This window comes from Catharus ustulatus, chromosome 7, assembly GCF_009819885.2.
Source record: "Catharus ustulatus isolate bCatUst1 chromosome 7, bCatUst1.pri.v2, whole genome shotgun sequence".
In the NCBI taxonomy this organism is placed as follows: Eukaryota; Metazoa; Chordata; class Aves; order Passeriformes; family Turdidae; genus Catharus; species Catharus ustulatus.
In genome coordinates, this window is record NC_046227.1 from 26,639,949 (window position 1) to 26,658,560 (window position 18,612).

The 18,612-nt window shown below is 45.7% G+C and overlaps 1 protein-coding gene across 1 annotated transcript; it reads left to right on the forward strand.

The window, feature by feature from the left end:
• The first annotated feature begins 1,232 nt into the window (after positions 1-1,232).
• Positions 1,233-7,352, forward strand: INHBB (inhibin subunit beta B). Its single transcript, XM_033064978.2, has 2 exons — positions 1,233-1,988; positions 4,609-7,352. The coding sequence occupies exons 1-2, from the start codon at positions 1,586-1,588 to the stop codon at positions 5,382-5,384; spliced, it is 1,179 nt and encodes a 392-aa protein (XP_032920869.1). The 5' UTR covers positions 1,233-1,585; the 3' UTR covers positions 5,385-7,352.
• The last annotated feature ends 11,260 nt before the right edge of the window (positions 7,353-18,612 follow it).

Sequence of the window (18,612 nt, forward strand, 5' to 3'; positions counted from 1 at the left end):
TATTTCCACATCAGGAAGTTACTGTAATAGCCCAGGGGGCAAAAGACTTAACTTAATCTCCTAAATAGTGAGGAGCCCATGGCGTCTCTGTTATAGGTTGGAGTTCCCACGTGGTTTTAACTCCTGTATAAAAGTTTCAGTAGAAAGTGCCACAATGTCGTGATTTTGCAGGGGGGAAAAATTAGCAGGAGGAGATCAGAGAAGATAAGCGAGGAGCAAGCAGCTTCCCCGAGACCTTTCACTGCGGATCCGACAGGGAACATCAGACGCGTAAAAAAAGAGAAACAAAAAACAAAAACAAAAACCAAAAAGCCAAACAAAACAAAAAACCCCAAACAAAACAAAACACAGCGTTCAAGCCAGCACAAGGCGAGCGAAAGATCAAAAAGACGCAGAGAGGGAGACAGATTAACTGGAGCAGCAGCAGCAGCAACAACAACAAAAATCACACTTAAAATAATAATAACAATAATAACAATAAAACCCAAACCACCAACAAGGGAGATATTGTTTAAAAGAGCAAGCGAGGGAGCGAGCCGAAGAGCTGGTCTGACCGAGTGGATCCGTGCAGCTTCTCCTGGGATCGCCGGGATCGCGCCGCTTCCCCGCTCCGCTCCGCGCCGCGCAGCGTGCGCTGCCCTGCCCGCGCCGGGGTCCCCGGGCGCCGCCGCCGCATCCGCGCCGGACTCCGGACCCTCCGCGCTGCTTCGAAAATAAAAGCATCTCGCTAATAATAAGCGGGACGGTGGGGGGAGAAGACTCGCAACAGTGGAGCTGCCAGCCGCGCACCCCGTGCCCGCCGCCCCCGGCTCCCTCCCCAGCTATGCTCCGGGTCAACTTTGATGGCACGTTGAGAAGCAGCGGGCGCTGAAGGGGGACAACCGAGCGGCGCGGAGCCGACCTGCTCAGAGACCTGCACCCACGGATTGTCTTGCGGGGGCGGAGTGGGCGGGGGGGTACAAGTGGCATTTCTCCCCCCCCCCTCCTTCCAGGCTATAAATTGGATTGTATATAAATCTGCTTCGTTTATCTCCCTGACCCCCCTCAATGACGCTGGACTAGAGAGCTCCTCTCCGCGGCCCGCCCGGACCTGCCGAAGCGAGCGATGGACCACGAGCGACTGCGCCCGGGGATGCCCCTCTGAAGCGACGCGGGGCACCGGGGCAGAGCGGCGCCGCCTCTCCCCTGCTCCCCGGATCCCCTCGCACCTCCGGCTCGCTCCCCGCTCCCCCTCCCTCCTCCCCGGGCTCCGCAGCCACCCCCTCACCTGCTGCCGTCCCCCTCCCCCGTGGAGCCGGGCTCTCTCCGTGCACGCCAAGCCTGTTCCCCCCCCCCCGCCGCCAACTTCGCCCTCGGTGCCTGCGCGTGCAGCCTCCCCCCTCCGCCTCCCCGGCGGCACACGCCGCTTCCCCGGGCGCCCCCTCCCTCCGCCGCGGCTCCCCCCCTGCGCGGAGCGGTTGCGGCCCCCCAGCTTGGCTGCCACCGCCCCCTCCGCGCCGCGGAGCGCTCGGAGCGGCGCTGCCTGCAGACGGGCTCCCTGCGGCGCTCCGGGGCGGCCCCCAGCTCGGCCCCCCGCTCCTCCGCCATGGACGGGGCGGCTCGCCGGGGGGTGCTGGCCGCGCTGCTGGCCTGCGGGCTGCTCCTGCTGGGCGCCGCGGCCACCCCGACCCCGCCGGCCCCCGCCGGCGGCTCTCCGCAGGACACATGCACCTCCTGCGGCTTCCGGCGGCCCGAGGAGCCGGGCAAGGTGGACGGGGATTTCCTGGAGGCGGTGAAGAGGCACATCCTGAGCCGGCTGCAGATGCGGGACCGGCCCAACATCACGCACGCCGTGCCCAAGGCGGCCATGGTCACGGCGCTGCGCAAGCTGCACGCCGGCAAGGTGCGGGAGGACGGCCGCGTGGAGATCCCCAGCCTGGACGGGCAGGCGAGCGCCGGGCCCCCGGCCCACGACCCGGTCTCCGAGATCATCAGCTTCGCCGAGACAGGTGGGCGCCGCCCGGCCGCGCACCCGCGCCCCCATGCCCTGCCGCGCTCTCCGCCTGTCCTGCCTCGCCCCGTCTGTCATTCCTTCCCCCTGCTCGACCCCCGTCAGTCCCCCTGCTTGACCTCTGTCAGTCTTCCCTCTCGCCCTGGCTGTCCTCCTGCCCACCTTCTCTTTCCGCCTGCCTGACCCCTGGCAGTTTCCCCGGCTGCCCTTGCCTGGCCCCCTGCGCACCCTGCCTGTCCTCCTGCCTGGCACAGGCACCTGGCCGCCCAGCTCACCCGCTCGCCCTCCGCCTCATTCGCTCTCCCCTCTGCCCCGCACCGTCTCGCCCTGGCCCTGCCCGCGCCTTCCCGTCCTCCCTGCTTGTGCCCCTGTGCCCAGGATTCTCCCCGGGTTGTGCCTTGCAACTCCCTTCTCTTGTCCCTCCATCCCTCCGCAGCCTCTGTGCCCCGGTCCCCTCCGGCGGTTCTTCCAGCTGCACCGGGGCTTGTCTCCGTTCCTGCGTGTCCCACTGTCCCTCCTCTGCCTGTCCCGCTCCATCTCTTGCATCCCTTGCCTTGTCTGTCTTGCCCTGCACATTCATTTGGTTCACTGCCTGCATCTGTCTGTTGAGGCTTGCGTTTGGCCATCCTCTCTTTCCATTTGTTTCCCATTTATTTAGCTTTCATTTGCAGTATTGGCCTTGTCTGTTGTCCACTGCAGGCAGTGTCCTACCGAGTGTGTCTGCCTCCTCTCTGTCCATCAGTCCGTTTACTAACTGCCCTCCATCCCCACGGTACCAGCCATCTCAGTCCAGCCATTGCAGTTATGTGTCAATGAATCCCTTCAGCACAGCTTTCCAGTAGTTTAACCACTGTCCCCGTGAACTTTGCACATCTGGCTGGAGCACCATCACTCTGCAAATTACCTCTCTCCTGTCTATCTGCCCATCTTTCCTTTTCTTCATCGCTCTATCGCTCGGTTCATTTTTCTCTCTCTATCTCCCTGTGGCATCTATATATCATTGTCCACAAAATAAATCTCTTTCTATCCTGTATGCTGCCCACTCATCTTCTTTATCTACCCTCCCACTTACCAAAGACATATACATTTACAGTATCTATGGGATCTGTTGCATTATACATATGCTTGTTATATTCACATACAAAATTTATGAGCGCACACAATCTCACACAACACAAGTGATGTGGATCAGTGCAGCAGCACCGTACTGTTCTTTTTCTGTCACTGTCACCACAGTTTACGAAAAAGTTGTGTATTTACTAACATGCGAAAGGTTTTTTAGTGTACATTTTGGGGGCTATTATTTTTTAATAGGATGTTGTTGGGAGATCGGGGGTGAGCTTGTATTTCCATTTGGTATTCAGTCAATCGTTGTCTTTTGTAACACCTCCAAAATTGACTTTATGTAAAATGTAGACAAACACAGTGAAAATTTTTGTCACTGAACTATTACAAGGTACTGAATGGGCTCTGGAGGCACATTTGAAAGGCATCTAGGGTAACAAATGAAGACACCGACTACGCAAAAAATCCCATTCAGAGATTGACAAAAATGCTAAAGATTCTTAGGGAAGGAAAAGGCAGGAAAAAAATCTACATTTAGCTCTGTACAGACGGAAGCAAAATCGATAAGGGCACATGAGAAAATGCCTTTCCAGCAATAATTTTAAATAGCAATCGGGATGCTTTGATACAGGGACCAGAATTACGGTCTCCGCCATAAAGGCCGGCACATTTATCACCTACGCCAAATTTAGTTAGGACTTACAGTACAAAAATTGCAGGAAGGGTGCTGGTATTTCTGAAATATTTCATGCAGCAGGCTCTTCTGTTTACAAATAAGGGGTTATGTCAGACATTTGGTGACATTTGGTTTTCTGTGACAATTTCTCTCCTTTAATTCTGGTGTTGCTGAAAAGCGTATTGAGAACAACCAATAACGGCGTTACAGCGGGAACAACCGCTTCATTGCCTTGCCTCGCATGGGAGTTCATCATTTCGGGGAGAAAAGGCAGAGATTGAAATGATTAATAATAGCAGATATTTTACCAGACTAAGTGGGGGTTAGCTTGATCTGTTGGACAAGCAGGCACATTATTGAAATATTTTCTGTTCTGTCTTGTGAGCCCTCTCCTTTAAACCGCGACAACAATATTTGCAAATCGAAACAAAATCCCTGGTTTGGCATTGGTGTTTTAGTGGTTATTGAAAGAGCTCTCCCCATGAGAATTGGCAGGTAGCTGAAAGTTAAAACTATTCTTAAACTGATGAGATAGCAGAGTCCTAGTCCTAGTGCCGGTCTTTTTCAAGGTGCTGCTGTAGCATCTTTTAATCTGGCTTTCTGGAAAAAACATACTGTGGAAAGCTCTTACTGATGTCTGTGGTCTGACACATCCGACTACAGCCTGATGTTGAAGGTTGCTGTGGGAAGTCCCCTTTTCAATTAATTTTGATTGCAAATTGGGGATATCTGATGCAGTGCATGCCTTCTGACTGGCACAGCCCTGTCGCCGTTCGCTCGATCTGCTGTGCTCTAGCGTTGTCCCTGAATCCAGAAAGGCACATAAGCTAACATTTCCTTTTTGACTTAATTTTGCTGATCTCTCCTTATCTTGCAGACGATCTGGCCTCGTCTAGAGTCCGCCTCTATTTCTTCATCTCGAATGAAGGGAACCAGAACTTGTTTGTCGTTCAAGCCAGCCTGTGGCTTTACTTGAAGCTGCTTCCATATGTCTTAGAGAAAGGCAGCAGGCGAAAAGTAAGAGTCAAAGTCTATTTCCAAGACCCGGACACTAGCAACAAGTGGAATGTGGTTGAAAAGAAAGTTGATCTCAAAAGAAGTGGTTGGCACACTTTTCCCATGACAGAGGCGATCCAGGCTCTGTTTGAGAGAGGAGAAAGGAGACTGAACTTGGATGTTCAATGTGAGGGCTGTGAAGAGTATTCAGTGCTGCCAATTTATGTGGACCCCGGGGAGGAATCCCACCGGCCTTTTTTAGTGGTGCAAGCCCGCCTCGCCGATAACAAACACAGGATCCGGAAAAGAGGCCTGGAGTGCGATGGCAGGACCAATCTATGTTGCAGGCAACAGTTTTACATTGACTTTAGACTCATTGGGTGGAATGACTGGATCATAGCACCATCAGGTTACTATGGGAATTACTGTGAAGGGAGCTGCCCGGCCTACTTGGCCGGTGTCCCGGGGTCGGCTTCCTCCTTTCACACCGCTGTCGTGAATCAGTACCGAATGCGGGGGCTGAACCCGGGCACCGTGAACTCCTGTTGCATTCCAACCAAACTTAGCACAATGTCAATGCTGTACTTTGATGATGAATACAACATTGTGAAAAGGGACGTTCCCAATATGATTGTGGAAGAATGTGGTTGTGCTTGATTTAAGGTGTGTTTTGGGGGGGGAGAGAGAGAGGGAGAGAGAGAGAGAAACATTCCCGTACAAGATGGTGTTGGAGGAAGTTTCACTGTGTATCCAGGCATCAGTGTTGGAAAGTCACTGTGGAAAAGTTTGACAAAAAAAAAAAAAGAAAAAAATAATCATTTCACTTTGGTGTCAGGACAGTGGCAGTTTGTGGATCATGGACACTTATATATTCTATCACTTATAAGTTAATGCTATGAAATATCTTAAAGACACACACACACACACACACAAACACGAAATGTGGGCACGCACACAAACACGCGCTCATACACACAGACACAGACACACACACACGAGGCAGCTCGGAAAAGGGACATGAGCACAGAAAGTCAGTGACCAGTGACGACGGACCTAAATGCCTGCCAGTACGAGTGAACGGCTGAGCAGCTGTTTCCCCGCCTGCCGGCAAAGCCAGACCGAAATGAGCTCCCTTTGCTCAGGCAAAAGCACAGACTGTGAGAACACAACGTATTCTTGCACGCAGGTGTCAAAATGACCAAACTTAGAAAATTGAAAAAAACAAAAAAAGAAATAAAAAAAGTCGACTGTCACCTCTTAGGTCTAACAGGAAGCTGCAGGACACCTGCCTTGGGAGGCGATCACTTCCTCTTAATTTAAATTTATCTAAACATAAACATCACAGATACCCGCTTCTTCCTACAGCACTTCCAGCAAGGAATCTTGTGGTTCTATCGGGGAGAGAGATAGAGAAGGGGACAGACATGTGAGAAACTGCTGTATTTCTAACACCTGGCCGTTGTGGAGTCACTAGCTGGGCTGGCGTGATCTGATGCTTTCACTGCCCACTAGCAGCCCATGGTTGGCTACACCTGCCGTGTCTTGGAAAAGGGAATCGATACCATATCTGGACTGTGTTGACTGTTGGCATCTCTCACTGTTCGAAGAACAAAAAGTCAAAAGTTGCAATCTGTGTTCTTCAGTGGGGGACTTGGCAGGGCTACGTCACGTGGGGGACGAGCAAACAAGCAATGGCCACCACGGCTAAACCAATGAACCCTAAAGAGGAGTGACAGCGACAGAGTGGAGACGTTCTGGGAAATGCAGTGCGTTTAATAACAGGCGAGGAACATTTTTACAAGTCTTGGAAAGGAGGAGAGAGGAGAGTGCTTTCAATTTCCTTACCAGGAGGTGTCAAGGATGGCCATAAAGATCAGAAAATAATGATACAGCATAGCACTTGCAAACTGCTTGAATGCACGTATAATAGCACTTGCAAATTTCAATGCCTTGAAAAGTGGTACTTGATAGTGCACTTATCTTTGCTCACTATCTAGGTAAACAGGTGCCGCATGAGCTATGCAATTTAAAGTGTTGACCCATACTAGACAAAACTGGACTTATGATATGACTTTTTTATATTTTTTTATACTTGAAATTAAATCTTTTGCTTCTTTTTTAAAGCGAATGATTGCTTTTAATGTTTGCACTGATTTAGTTGCATGATTAGTCAAAAACTGCCATTTGAAAAAAAATGTTATTTTTATAGCAGCAAAAAATGAATACAGTTAAATGTATTATACATAAATTTTGGAACCAAAGAGGCCAACATATTAGTTATAATTTTTATGAGATGGCAAAGCCATCATATATCATGTAGTCATACTGAGCAATCCCTCACGAGGCCTACCAATTGTTTCAGGGTACAAAATGGATTCTGTTTGTTCTATTCAGTGTCTTTTCTATACCATACGCACATGGAATGTAGAGTGAAAAAAAAAGTGACTATTGTAGAATACATTACAATATGTGCATCCTTTAAATCCAATTTTTATGTTTATTTAATAAAGTTCCTTTTAGGTTCTGTTCCATAATAATTTAAACCAAACAATTTTCACTTAGATTTGCTGTTGAAGTATTTTACATTTGTGTACAGTTTAAATAAATAAAAAAGATTGAAAACTGGATGTGCTTTTTTTTTTTTTTCAGTGTGTAACATCTGGAGGAACTCGCTTACTTTCGGGACTGAATAGGCTGCAGACGGTGAACTGTCGCATTAGACCGTAGTCGTATTAGTCATTGCAGAAAGCCTTGTCTGAGAGCTCAGCTGCGATCCTGAAAATGTTACACTCTGGTTTTATTGCTGTCTATACATGTAAGCATCTGCTTCTTTCTCTCTGCAGCAGTGCAGGGGCTCTGGGCGCAGGAACGGCGCTGTTCCGCATACCTGCAGGTCATTTACTGCAAGTTCCTGGTTCACCTGCTGTGTAAGAATGTAACTTCTTCTCTGGGTCACTCCCTGACTGCTTAGGAGAAGTAAAAAAATTATGTGGAAAGCACTTCCAGGAATAAAAGACCAATAGTAAGTTTGATTTTTTTCTCCCCACAGCTAGCTGACACTAAGAAAAGGGTTTTTTTTCTTTTCAGTAATATATCTCCCTTTTACTAACAAGCCCTCAAAAATGTTGAGAAATACTCAAGTACTCAGCTGCACATATATCCAGATATTGATTTAATTGATCTTCACAGATAAATTCTTCCTCCTGGAGACCTGAGCAAATGCCAGCTGAAGCTGACAGAAGGACCTCTGTTGACTTAGCAAATGTTAGATCTGACCCTGAAACCTGAAAAGTGTTGAAGAAGCAAGATCATGCAACTAATGATGGGTTCTAGTTACAATTCGCATTCAGGTGTAGCTGTGCCCAGCTCTTCTCACAGGAGAAGGGTTAAACGCAGGCCTGGGGTTAAATGGGAGTCCTGGAGAATAACTTGCTGTGACTGTGTCAACAATCTGCTTCTCAGAACTTTGTCCTCCAGATCAAATTTTTGGAATATCTAATAGCTTTCTCACCACCTTGAGCTGCACATAGATTGCCAAAGCCACTAAGCACTCACTGTTGCTGCTCCACCTCTCAGCAGCATTTTCTCTGGTTTTCATTCTGTGGATCAACTGTGCAATAAATTCCCCTTGAAATCAGTGGCCAATACCCATCCCTTCACTCTGAAGGCATGTTTGCCCTAATATGACACTTATTATAAGTAAGACTAGGCAGCTCTTTAAAAAAATGGGATATATTAAGCAATCTTGCCCATTGAAATGCAAGGCCCTGGAGACTGGCTCCAATTAGGTTTCGTTCTTAATTGAAAGTGTTTGGTTCCTGGGGTCAAAGCCAAACCCTGCATTGGACACTGGGACTCCTGTGCTCAGGAGGAGACCGGGATGTCTCCTGAGATTTGGACCTGCAGCCCTGGGGAACAGGGAACTGCTGGCAGCCAGGATGCTTCGAGCTTGGGCTGGCCAGGAGGAAGGGACAGGAACAAGCTGTGCTCTGCATCCCGCTGCAAACCCACAAGCAAGCTTGGGATCCTGAACTCTTTCACAGAGAACATCAAAAAAGCACCCCTTTTATTGGTAAAAGTTCTTTCCCAGCTTTCGTCTCCTGTCCCTGCCTTCTCTGATCCCTGATTTATAGCTAGAGTCATGATGTTTATGGGACAGAAACAGAAATGCAAGGAAGAGCATGAGAATTAGGATAGCGTGAGGGGCATCATCTGGGAGTGGGAAGACCTGGATCATAGTCCAGGTTCCCATGCCCTTTTATTTTGATTGAAAGAGACTCTAGAAATCGATGTGAACGGAACATGCTTGGAGTTTTCTGCAGCATGGAGTCACTGCTCTGGGCATTCTACAGACAGTGAGGTGTTCCTGTATCCTGGTCCTGACAGCAACCTATCACACAGATTTCTAAGGCTAAAATGAAATAAAATTGTCTTTAATTTTGTGGGGCCAACCTGAGACAGTTCGGGCTTGATTTTTCAGAGATGTGACAAAGCTACTACTCTTGCCAGCTTTTTACAGGGGAGTGCAGGAATTCCGCTTTGTGCAGCTTCCACCTCCTGCATTTTTGAAATCAGGAAAAATGAAAAATGAGATGTCCAGGCCTAATGGCTGCTTTTCAAAAAATTTGGGGTTTTCCCATCTGTCATTCCCATTCTTATAAAACTGAGCATCCAGTTTCATTGCTTTATGCCGGTTAGATACTTCCCCTCAAAAAACAGCTGGGTCACATCCATACCCCCCCACCCAAAGGTGACTAGGTGATTCTCTCTTGTCTTTGATAGGGTTTGAACTCGATTCTGTAAATGCTAAATCAGTGTCTTCTATCATGTGACAGAATCAATCTCTGGAGCTGGAGAATCTTCACCCTTTAAAATATTCTAACACAGGCAAAACCCCATCCCGGACCTCCCACTGCTGTTAATGAGGATGGTGTGAACAGGGTGACTGTCACCATGTGATGCAACAGAGCACTTGTCGGATTAACTGTGCATACATCACGTATTTCCACACATAATAGACACCTGCTCCAAAACTGCCAGCTCTCACCTTCTTTGCTGTGTCACTGGTGAGAGATGAACTCAGCAGCTGAAAATTAGTTGCTGCACTTGCCCTGCCATTGGAGAAGAGGGAAACCCCTCACCAAACACATCCTTCATAAAGATAATTTTTGTATGTAGTGGTTCCTACTGGGAAGGGTGGGAAAAACATTTTGCAAAATGGATCATAAATACAAATTTCTGTCTAAGAGGGGAGTCTGTTTCAGTTAATGCTGATGTCAGTCTGTACTAACTTCCCTAAAGTCTGCAGATTTAATGCAGGCTAGCAACCGTCTGAGTGAAAACACACCTGAATCCGATTTTCTGGAATTCCTGATTGGGTCCAGCTCATTCTCCGTTCTCAGTATTTCTAAAAAAAGTAATTTTTCGTTTAGAATCAGCAGCTAAAAGTTTTAGCAAAACCCACAGATACGGGGTGACAGATCAGAACAGGAGCAGAAGACATCTAACTTCATCATGAGTCTCCCTACATGCACTGGAATTTGGCCAGAAATTAGCTATACGCATCAGTAGAAAATGCCCCAGTAGCTTTCATTTGCTCACCCAGTCAGTAACCTTGAACTAAAAGCTGGATTTACATGCCTGCTTGTAACAGTAGGGGCCAATTTTATTTGGGTAACTTCATTGATTTCAAGGGAATTGTTTCTGATTTGTACTAGAGTAAGTGGGAGCAGATTTAGGTTCTTTAATGTTCTTCCAGTTTAGCTCTTGGAATAACTTATATTTCATTATTATGTGTTTATGTAATTAGTGCAATTATATCAAATTATATAATTGGTACAATTACTTGGACTCATGTAACCACTGCATATAGCATTCCATGTTTTAAAATCTTTTACTCTGAAAAAAAAAAAAAAAAGCAGTCAATATTACATGGGAATCTTAATTTGTTTTTAAATTCCAGTATCAAATTTAGGGCCTGACCACATGCAAGGAACTTCTGGTTCACATCAGTAGAATCTCTGAGCAGGCAGCTTGCAGCCTTCACCATAGATATTGCATTTTTAATCTGATTTGGCCAATTCTATTCAACAGAGGCCCTCCTGGAATGTGTGCAGCTCTAACCAGCCTTCCTTGTACAAAAGCAGAGACGTCAAGACACACCATATGACCTGAGAGATCTTGAAGCTTTCAGAGCCCTGAGATATTATGTACAGCTTTTTTATACTTGATCAGATTTACTGCCTTTGTGATCTGCCATTGAGAATTCTAAACCAATATTTTATAAAATTCACAGACTCCCACTTTTTGGTCATTAAAACTGTTTTGTCTTCCCTGCCCCCCCACTAATAATTTGCTTTCAGGCTATATTGTTGTGAAAGCTTGGAAGTAGAGGGTTCTGCTACATCTGTTGTGGGCGGAGGAAAGGTTATTCTGCCCCTGTAACTCTACTTTGGTGAGACTCTACCCGGAGGCTGCACCCAGCTCTGGGGGCCCCCAGCATAAGAAGGACATGGACTTGTTCAAGAGTCCAGAGGAGGGTCACAAAAATGATCAGAGGGCTGGAGCACCTTTTCTGTGAAGACAGACCCGAGAGTGCTGGGGCTGTTCAGGCTGCAGAAGAGGTTTACAGCTCCTAAAAGGGCCTACAAGAGACCTGGAGGGGGACTTTTTACAAGGGCATGTAGTGATTGCCAAGGAGTGATGGCTTTAAACGGCTTAGGTTAGCTGTAAGGTACAAATTCTTTATTGTGAGGGTGGTGAGGCACTGGAATGGGTTGCTCAGTGATGCTGTGGATGCCTCATCCCTGGAAGTGTTCAAGGCCAGATTGATGGGACTTTGAGAAACCTGGTCTAGGGGAAGATGAACCTACCCATATCAGAGGGGTTGGAAACGAAACAATCTTTAAGGTGCCTTCCAAACCAAACCATCCTATGAGTCTATGAAAGTCAAAGTAAGCATATCTAGCAAAACAGGAAAAAAAAGGTAAGAAGGAAACTGATTTGATTTCCCTAGGTCAGACCAAGGAAGGCCTGGGGTGACAGCTGTGGATGAAAACTACCTGATGGCCCTCTGCGCAGAAAAGATCAGTCCTCCCAGGTGCTGTGTGTTTGGAGTTCTGCCCTGGTCCAAATGCAATCATTGAACCCAGCTGCCAGTGTACAGATCCCAGGGGAGGCACTTCTCTACCAAGGGACATCTCCACTGCGTCTGTGTGCTACTGCTCTTTCTCATTTTGGACCTGCTTTTGGAGAGGGTTCACCTCTCTGTGCTCTCCTGCAGTTTGGCCTTTGAAATCAGGCTACAGCACAGCCGTTTTAGGGCTGCAGCTCGTGCTGCCTCACTGCCTTCCTCCAGCTGGTAAGTGTGCTCAATGCCTGTTATTTTTATCTTGAGCTTTTGCTTTGTTTTTGAGGATAATTACACATTATTGCTGCAATATGTTATAATAAGTGCTATGAAGATGACTATTGTATCCAAGGCGAAAGAAGATGTGGCTGGGGAGCAAACTTAGACCTGTGTGTCAGCAAAACAAACACTCTGTGTTTGGGTTGTGTCAGTCAAGTGGTACCAAACTGGCATTTAGGTTTTGTCCAAGAGGAGGCTGCTGGATTGATTTCGCCCCTCTTCACTTTGTTGTCTGGTAGTGGCTCGTGCCCGTTTCCACAGAGGAGTTTGTGAGGAGCTGAGGGAAAGCTGCAGCAGCCACAGCTGAGCTTCTCCCCAGGGATGGGGGAGCTGGTCCTGGGCAGTGCAGCAGGAGCAAGGTAGGAGAGTTGGATGCTGAAGGCAGTGTGCATTTGAGGATAAAGGGTTATAAATAATACTGCATCTGGCTCCTGTGAGCTGAAGCAGACTGAGCTACTTGGACTTTTGGACCACTGTGTGCCATATCCTATTCACTATATCCTCTGTAATCTCATTTGGCCTGCTTTTGGGTCAGGTTTTGGAACTGATCCTCATCTGTTGGGACTCCAAGGTTATCAAAAATAATTCAGGACCTTATAAATTAAGGCCTTGGGCTCTTAAGAAAGGAAAAAAACAATGTTATCTGTCTTAATGAGAGTCGTGTATGTGTATTTTGTATCCAATTGTATGCATTATCTTTAGCAGTGATACTTCATAGGACTATATAATTTATGAGGTGGTTATCAGTGACTCATAAGTATTTATTTATGTCTTATATGCATTGTGTATGTTTGGCTTGATCAGGGTGGCATGTTTGCATGGGTGAGCACCATTTCACCTGTAAATATACAGACAAGAAACACAAGGCTTTATCTAAGCAAATTGTCTTCTGCCATGTTAATGCCCCAGTAATAAAATTTATTTTGGGGGATCCTGACGAGAGATAGGAGCTAATGAAGTGTAGCTACTGATTATTTTGAGTAGATTTCCTGTCTCTTGTGTGCCTCATCCTTGGTAAGTAAGTTGTCTTGCACTCAGTGTGTCGTATGTAGGTGCCCTTGTGATGGCTGAAGAGAGGCAGCCTGTTCTCAGATGTGGCTCTGCTCCAGCCTGCTCCACATCCAAGAGAGTGTAGCAAACCACTTTTGCTCAACTCATGTTTTGAAATTGTTCAGAAACTGGTTTGGTCTTTAGCACAGTTTGGAGCAACCTTGAGGCTGCCTTTAGGACAGCTGCCAGGGATCCCAAGTATAAAAACTGAGAAAGGGCTGGAATACCAGAGTGCCCTGACCACATGCCTTGTATTTGGCCATGCTTCCTATACTGGGAGCTTTTGGGTGGCACTTGGGTGGAGTGGAACCCATCTAAGTCTCTTTGCCGAGTGTTTCTCATTCAGTACGTGATAGGCACAGAGATGAAGGATTTAAACCAGCTTTGTTTCTGTTAGCTGTGCACCACAGTGGTAGAATCACTATGTTAACAGTGCGTGACAATGAATCAAGCTCTATATTTCATTTTATGGGTGGGTTCCACTTACTTTGTTCTCATTTTCTCCTCCCCTCCTTTTGACAATTTAGACATGTGCATTTTGGAGAACATTGCTTCCAGACTGTATCCCCTTGAATGGGGTTATTGCATCAAGCAGGGAAAGTAATGCTGTGTTTAAGTTCTACCCTAAATGAAAGCTTTTTCTACTTTGCATGCTGCAAATAGACTTTTAATTATGGGGAGCACATTCTGTAAGTGCACTCCAGGATTTGTTGCTATCCTTTGTTAAACTTGTGGATGTGCCAGCTCTTAGACTAATCTTTTTCTGCAGCATCACCAGTTGCCACCCACAGTTAGCAGATAAAGCAACAAAAGGAATGGCAAACCAGTCCTTGTGCTGATGGCCACCAGTTTGCTGGCAGACTTTCTTGAGGCGATAATGAATTTTAAAACAATTCAAATGTGCTCCGTGATTTGCTGAGTTTAAAAATCTGTTGATGTTAATGTAGGGCCAGATTCAGTTACTCACATCTGTAGAAAGCAGGTTCAAAATCCTACCAAATTGGAATTCCCCAGTCAATTACAGTCAAAAACAGACTACAAGACTGTACAGAGCAAAGCCTGTAGTACTTTTGGTACAATATCAGAGCCATAGCTGAAGGTGCTATTACTCCATGAGCTTCTGTTCAGTTACACCCATTTGCACCAGGTGTGAGTTTATCCTGTTGGGTTGTAGACAAACCCCTTGCTTTAGATCAGTCAGCAGTCGGGCTCCTGGTGCTCTGTGTATTTCTGTAGCTGGTGATAGCTATTGTTCTTTCCTGCAGCATGTTCACAGCATCAGGCATTATGACTCATGTCATAACACCATTGTGAGCCATTTGTTTAATAATACAGCATCCGTGTTCTGTCACTCTAGCAATGTTCTTAATCCTTTCTATTATTAACATCTGTTTTGAAGTGTTTATACTTGTAATTTAGATTTTCAAATTCTCACTGGACATAAGCTGGTGCAAGAGGAAAATGTTCATAAACACATCTAAAAGAATCTGACACTCTATTGGCCATATCTGATCAGAAAATCAAGAAGTGTATTTGTTTAGGACTTTTTTTGGTTTGCAATAAATGGTAATGCAGGTTGCTTCAGCACCTAGAAAGGAAAATGCAGGTGCTACATTTTTTTTTTGTTTTTATTTTTTTACTCTTGTGGGACTAGTTGTATTTTAATTGTTAATGGTATCTTTTAATTTGACAAAGCAGGTGCTGTAAAAGGGGTAGCTTGCCTTTTTCCAGTTGGACAAATTACTAATTTGTTAGGGTGGTGGCTCTTTTAGACAGGGCTGTATCTACATCCTATCTATAGATCTTTGAAGCTGTTTGTGCATCCCTGGCACTATGCAGAATGTGAAAAATGTGAAGAACCTCCTTGAGTCCTTCCTTTCTGTCTACTGGCAAAATAATGGAGCGAGAGCCAGCAAATATTTGGGCAGCAGATCTTCTGTTGAAGCTGCTGGAGTAGAAATGCTTAGTCTATAAACAATTTGGGGTCAGGGAACTTCTGAAAAGTTCTTTGTTGCTGTTGTTCTGTTGTTGTTTTGGGTTTGTTTTTTTTTTTTTTTCCTGATTGGCTTAGCTTCTGGCAATGTTGTCATACAATGACAACTCAGAGGTGTCTTTCTGGAAAACAGAAAAGTTCTGGAACATAAATGTAGCTCTCTTCTATTCTGCTGGGATGTCTGCAGTGACCCTTTATTGGGGCTCTGAGTAAATCTTGCCATAATTGATAGAAACAGCTTTAAAAGAAAAGCAAAACAGATCATGAAGAAAAGAAAGAGCTGATAAAGCTTCTAGCATCAAGAGTGTGCATGTTGAAACACTCTCTAATTATATATTTATCCAATCCAGTTAATACTACAGAGCTTGCAAAAAAAGCCCCATAATTAGGGGTTATGAAAATGTCTACATAGCAATAATATGGCACCTAAATATAGCATCTTTCCTCCTGAAGCACTTTACATCATTTGAGAACCATGGACTCAATTCACAGCTGGCATTCACAGGTGCAACCTTATTGATTTCAATGGAATAGAGCCATTTTTACCAGGGATGAATTTTGTCATAAATGGGAGTTTTATCTTAGGGGATTGTAAGGCTGCCCATCACAATAGTATCTGCATCTCTTTTACATCAAATTAGCTGCCAATAACAAAACCTTTAGCAGACTTCATGAAGTTTCTGCCACATCTGCCTTCTTATCCTACAGAAACCTTTTCTTGGGCTAAACTCTCATATTTTTTGGTTTTTGGTGACTTGGAGAGAAGAACAGCTGATGATAGTGAAGATGTACAATGCTCTTTTGGTGGGTAATGTGACCATGGGTTTCATTCAATGTTTCTGCTGGAAGCTGAATTCACAGTTGTAGCAGGACCTAAATTATGCATTGGTCATGGTACCCATCACTGATGAAGTGACTGCTATGTACAATTTTAAAAAATTGTAAGTGAACTTTGTCCAATCCTGGTGAAGCCACTGGGGCTAAGGCTCAATGCACTGTAGTCCCCAGTGTCAGAATAGGCCCTGGAGATTTTGGTCTGCTTCTCTGCCACTTTGCAGATTATCTATAAAATATCTATTATCTATTTCCCTCTAACATAGGGAAGACAATGTTTCCTGAGTGTGAAGTAAAAGGGTGTATTGGGAGCTCAGAAAAAAAGAAAAATAGTAGCCTTACACTTCAGTTGTATTTACCACAACCTTCTGTGTGAGGAAATTTTGATTAGGCTGAAACTCATCAGCTTGAAGATGAGATGTTGGTAGGGTAGGAGTGAATCCTTCAAGTTAGAAGGTGGGCAGGGATTGTTTGTTCTGTGGCAGTGTATCAATTAAAATCATTTAATGAAACTAAAAGCAGCCAGGCTCAAAGCAAACAAAAAGAGATGTTCTCCATGCAACTGGTAGTGGACACAAGGAATTCACTGCCAAAGGTGGTTGTGGAGGCTAAAAGCTTATTAGAGTTCAAAGGATGACTGGACAAGTTTGTGTAAAGAAATGCACAGAGGATTACTAAGTAGCTAGAAACCACATCTGGCTTAGGAAATACCTTGATCTGAAAATAGCTGGAGGCTAGCAGAAATGTGAGGGAAATAGCATAAGCAGTTCCCTTGCTTCTGCTGCTTTCTGGCTTGCTCCAGGAACCAGCTATAGGAGACTTGACGCTGGGCTAGATGGACTGGTATGGCCATTCTTCTGTTTGTACTTTATGTGACAGCTCTGCCCTGCAGGTTGTTGCAGCAGGTACGTGTGGGTCAGTGCTCTTGGAGGTGCTGTGTGCTCCAGTTCTCCTCCATTTGTGACTGGTAAACTTGGTCCCACATTGCCTGCGAAGGTCTGGGTTCAGATCCTCTGTGAAATGCATCTGGATGATGTTTTATGTAGGATTACCTGCTTAGAGTGAATGGAAAGGCAAGATTGTGGAGTACTGAAAATCAGTCCTGTTTCCTATAATAACTGATTTTTCTTTGAGGCTTCTTTTCCAAAACTTTACAAGACAGACCCTGTGTAGTTCTGAAAGAATCGAGGAGCTATATAGTTTTATTGTGAAAGAGAATAAATTATATTGAGCAACTCCTACACACACATACGGAAGAAAAAATTTCACCTCCTCCCATAATATCAGATTGTTGATATTCCCTGCATAGAACTGTAGGGAATAAACAAATGCATTCATTAACATTTACCCAGTAAGGTGAACTGAGGACAGAATATCAGTCCAGATATCCAGGCTTATCTCTGAATTTCCTGGATTTTATGGGTTTAAGTCTGACTCTGAACAGGTCTTAAGGGCATTTTTTTGGTGGATTAGAAGGATCTGTGTTTGGATGGTCCCATCTATAGTACCTATGGGATTGTACAAAGCCCTAGTTTTACTATTTGTATCTGTTTTAAAATCCTGCTATTCATTTGCTTGAGTCAAACAGCTTTCCAACTAGAATTAGAGTTGGGTACATAGCACGAGGAGAGTACACATCTGGAAAGAGCCTGAAAGACTCAACCAGTGTTTCACAGACAATGTTGGAAAACAAACAAAAACCTCTCTGAAAATGTGGTCTGCAGATGGGTCTTTATATTCTCTTCCCCATTATTTTAAGGGGGAAAAGTCATCTTTAACAGAAAGGCATTCAGCACAAAAACAGCAGGAAAAGGGCTCAATGGGAGTCATTTTCCAGGATATCTTTCTGTCTGGGTCAGAGAATGAATTCTTCTGTGCCAAGAGACTCCACTCCTCACGGGCTGGCTGCTGTGTTAGAAATGTCATCACCAGTGTCTTCTGCTGAAACAGCGCTAGGTGAAGCTGTAAATTTCCTCGGGATATTTCTCCAGTAGCCGGTATGGGGCTCTGCTGTGGGCTTGCCCAGTTTGCCACAGAAAGCGTCGCGTGGCTCGGGCGGCCAATCCCAGCTCCAAAGATGGTGTGCTTGTTGCAAGCTCGTGCCAAGCCATCTGTAAGATTTGTCAGATAAATGTGACTAGCGAAGTGGCACTCGTGAGCAGATGAAGGGAAATTCCCTAGGGGATTCTTTATTCGCTCATCATTAGCAGGAGAGGCAGTGGGAAAATTCATTGTTTAGCTGTTCAAAACACTGGTGAACATTTGATACTGAATAATCTTTAAATCTTTGTCGGGGGATGTCAAACATGTCTTGAACAGCCCAGACTGTGCTGGAGGCGGAGTATCATGTTCTGCATGTCGCGCTTACCTTCATGAAGAAGGATAAAGATATCCCCTCAAAACCACCTCCCCTCCCTGGGGTAGCTTTATTTAAAGTGAGCTGAGGCATGGAGCAGCCTAGAGGTGCATTACTGCTGTTTACCTGTGTGTGTCCCTGATCCTAAATAGAAAATGAAATCTGTCCCTGCTGTGAGAAGGTACTGACCATTCACAAAACGAAACTGGCTTGCAGGCTTTTTGGTGGCAGCTTTACAGCGAGG

Bases quoted from the DNA above. Each gene is read 5' to 3' on its own strand.
- INHBB (XM_033064978.2), top strand. From the start codon at position 1,586: ATGGACGGGGCGGCTCGCCGGGGGGTGCTGGCCGCGCTGCTGGCCTGC. The intron at 1,989-4,608 runs GTGGGCGCCGCC...CTTATCTTGCAG, and splicing joins CATCAGCTTCGCCGAGACAG to ACGATCTGGCCTCGTCTAGA.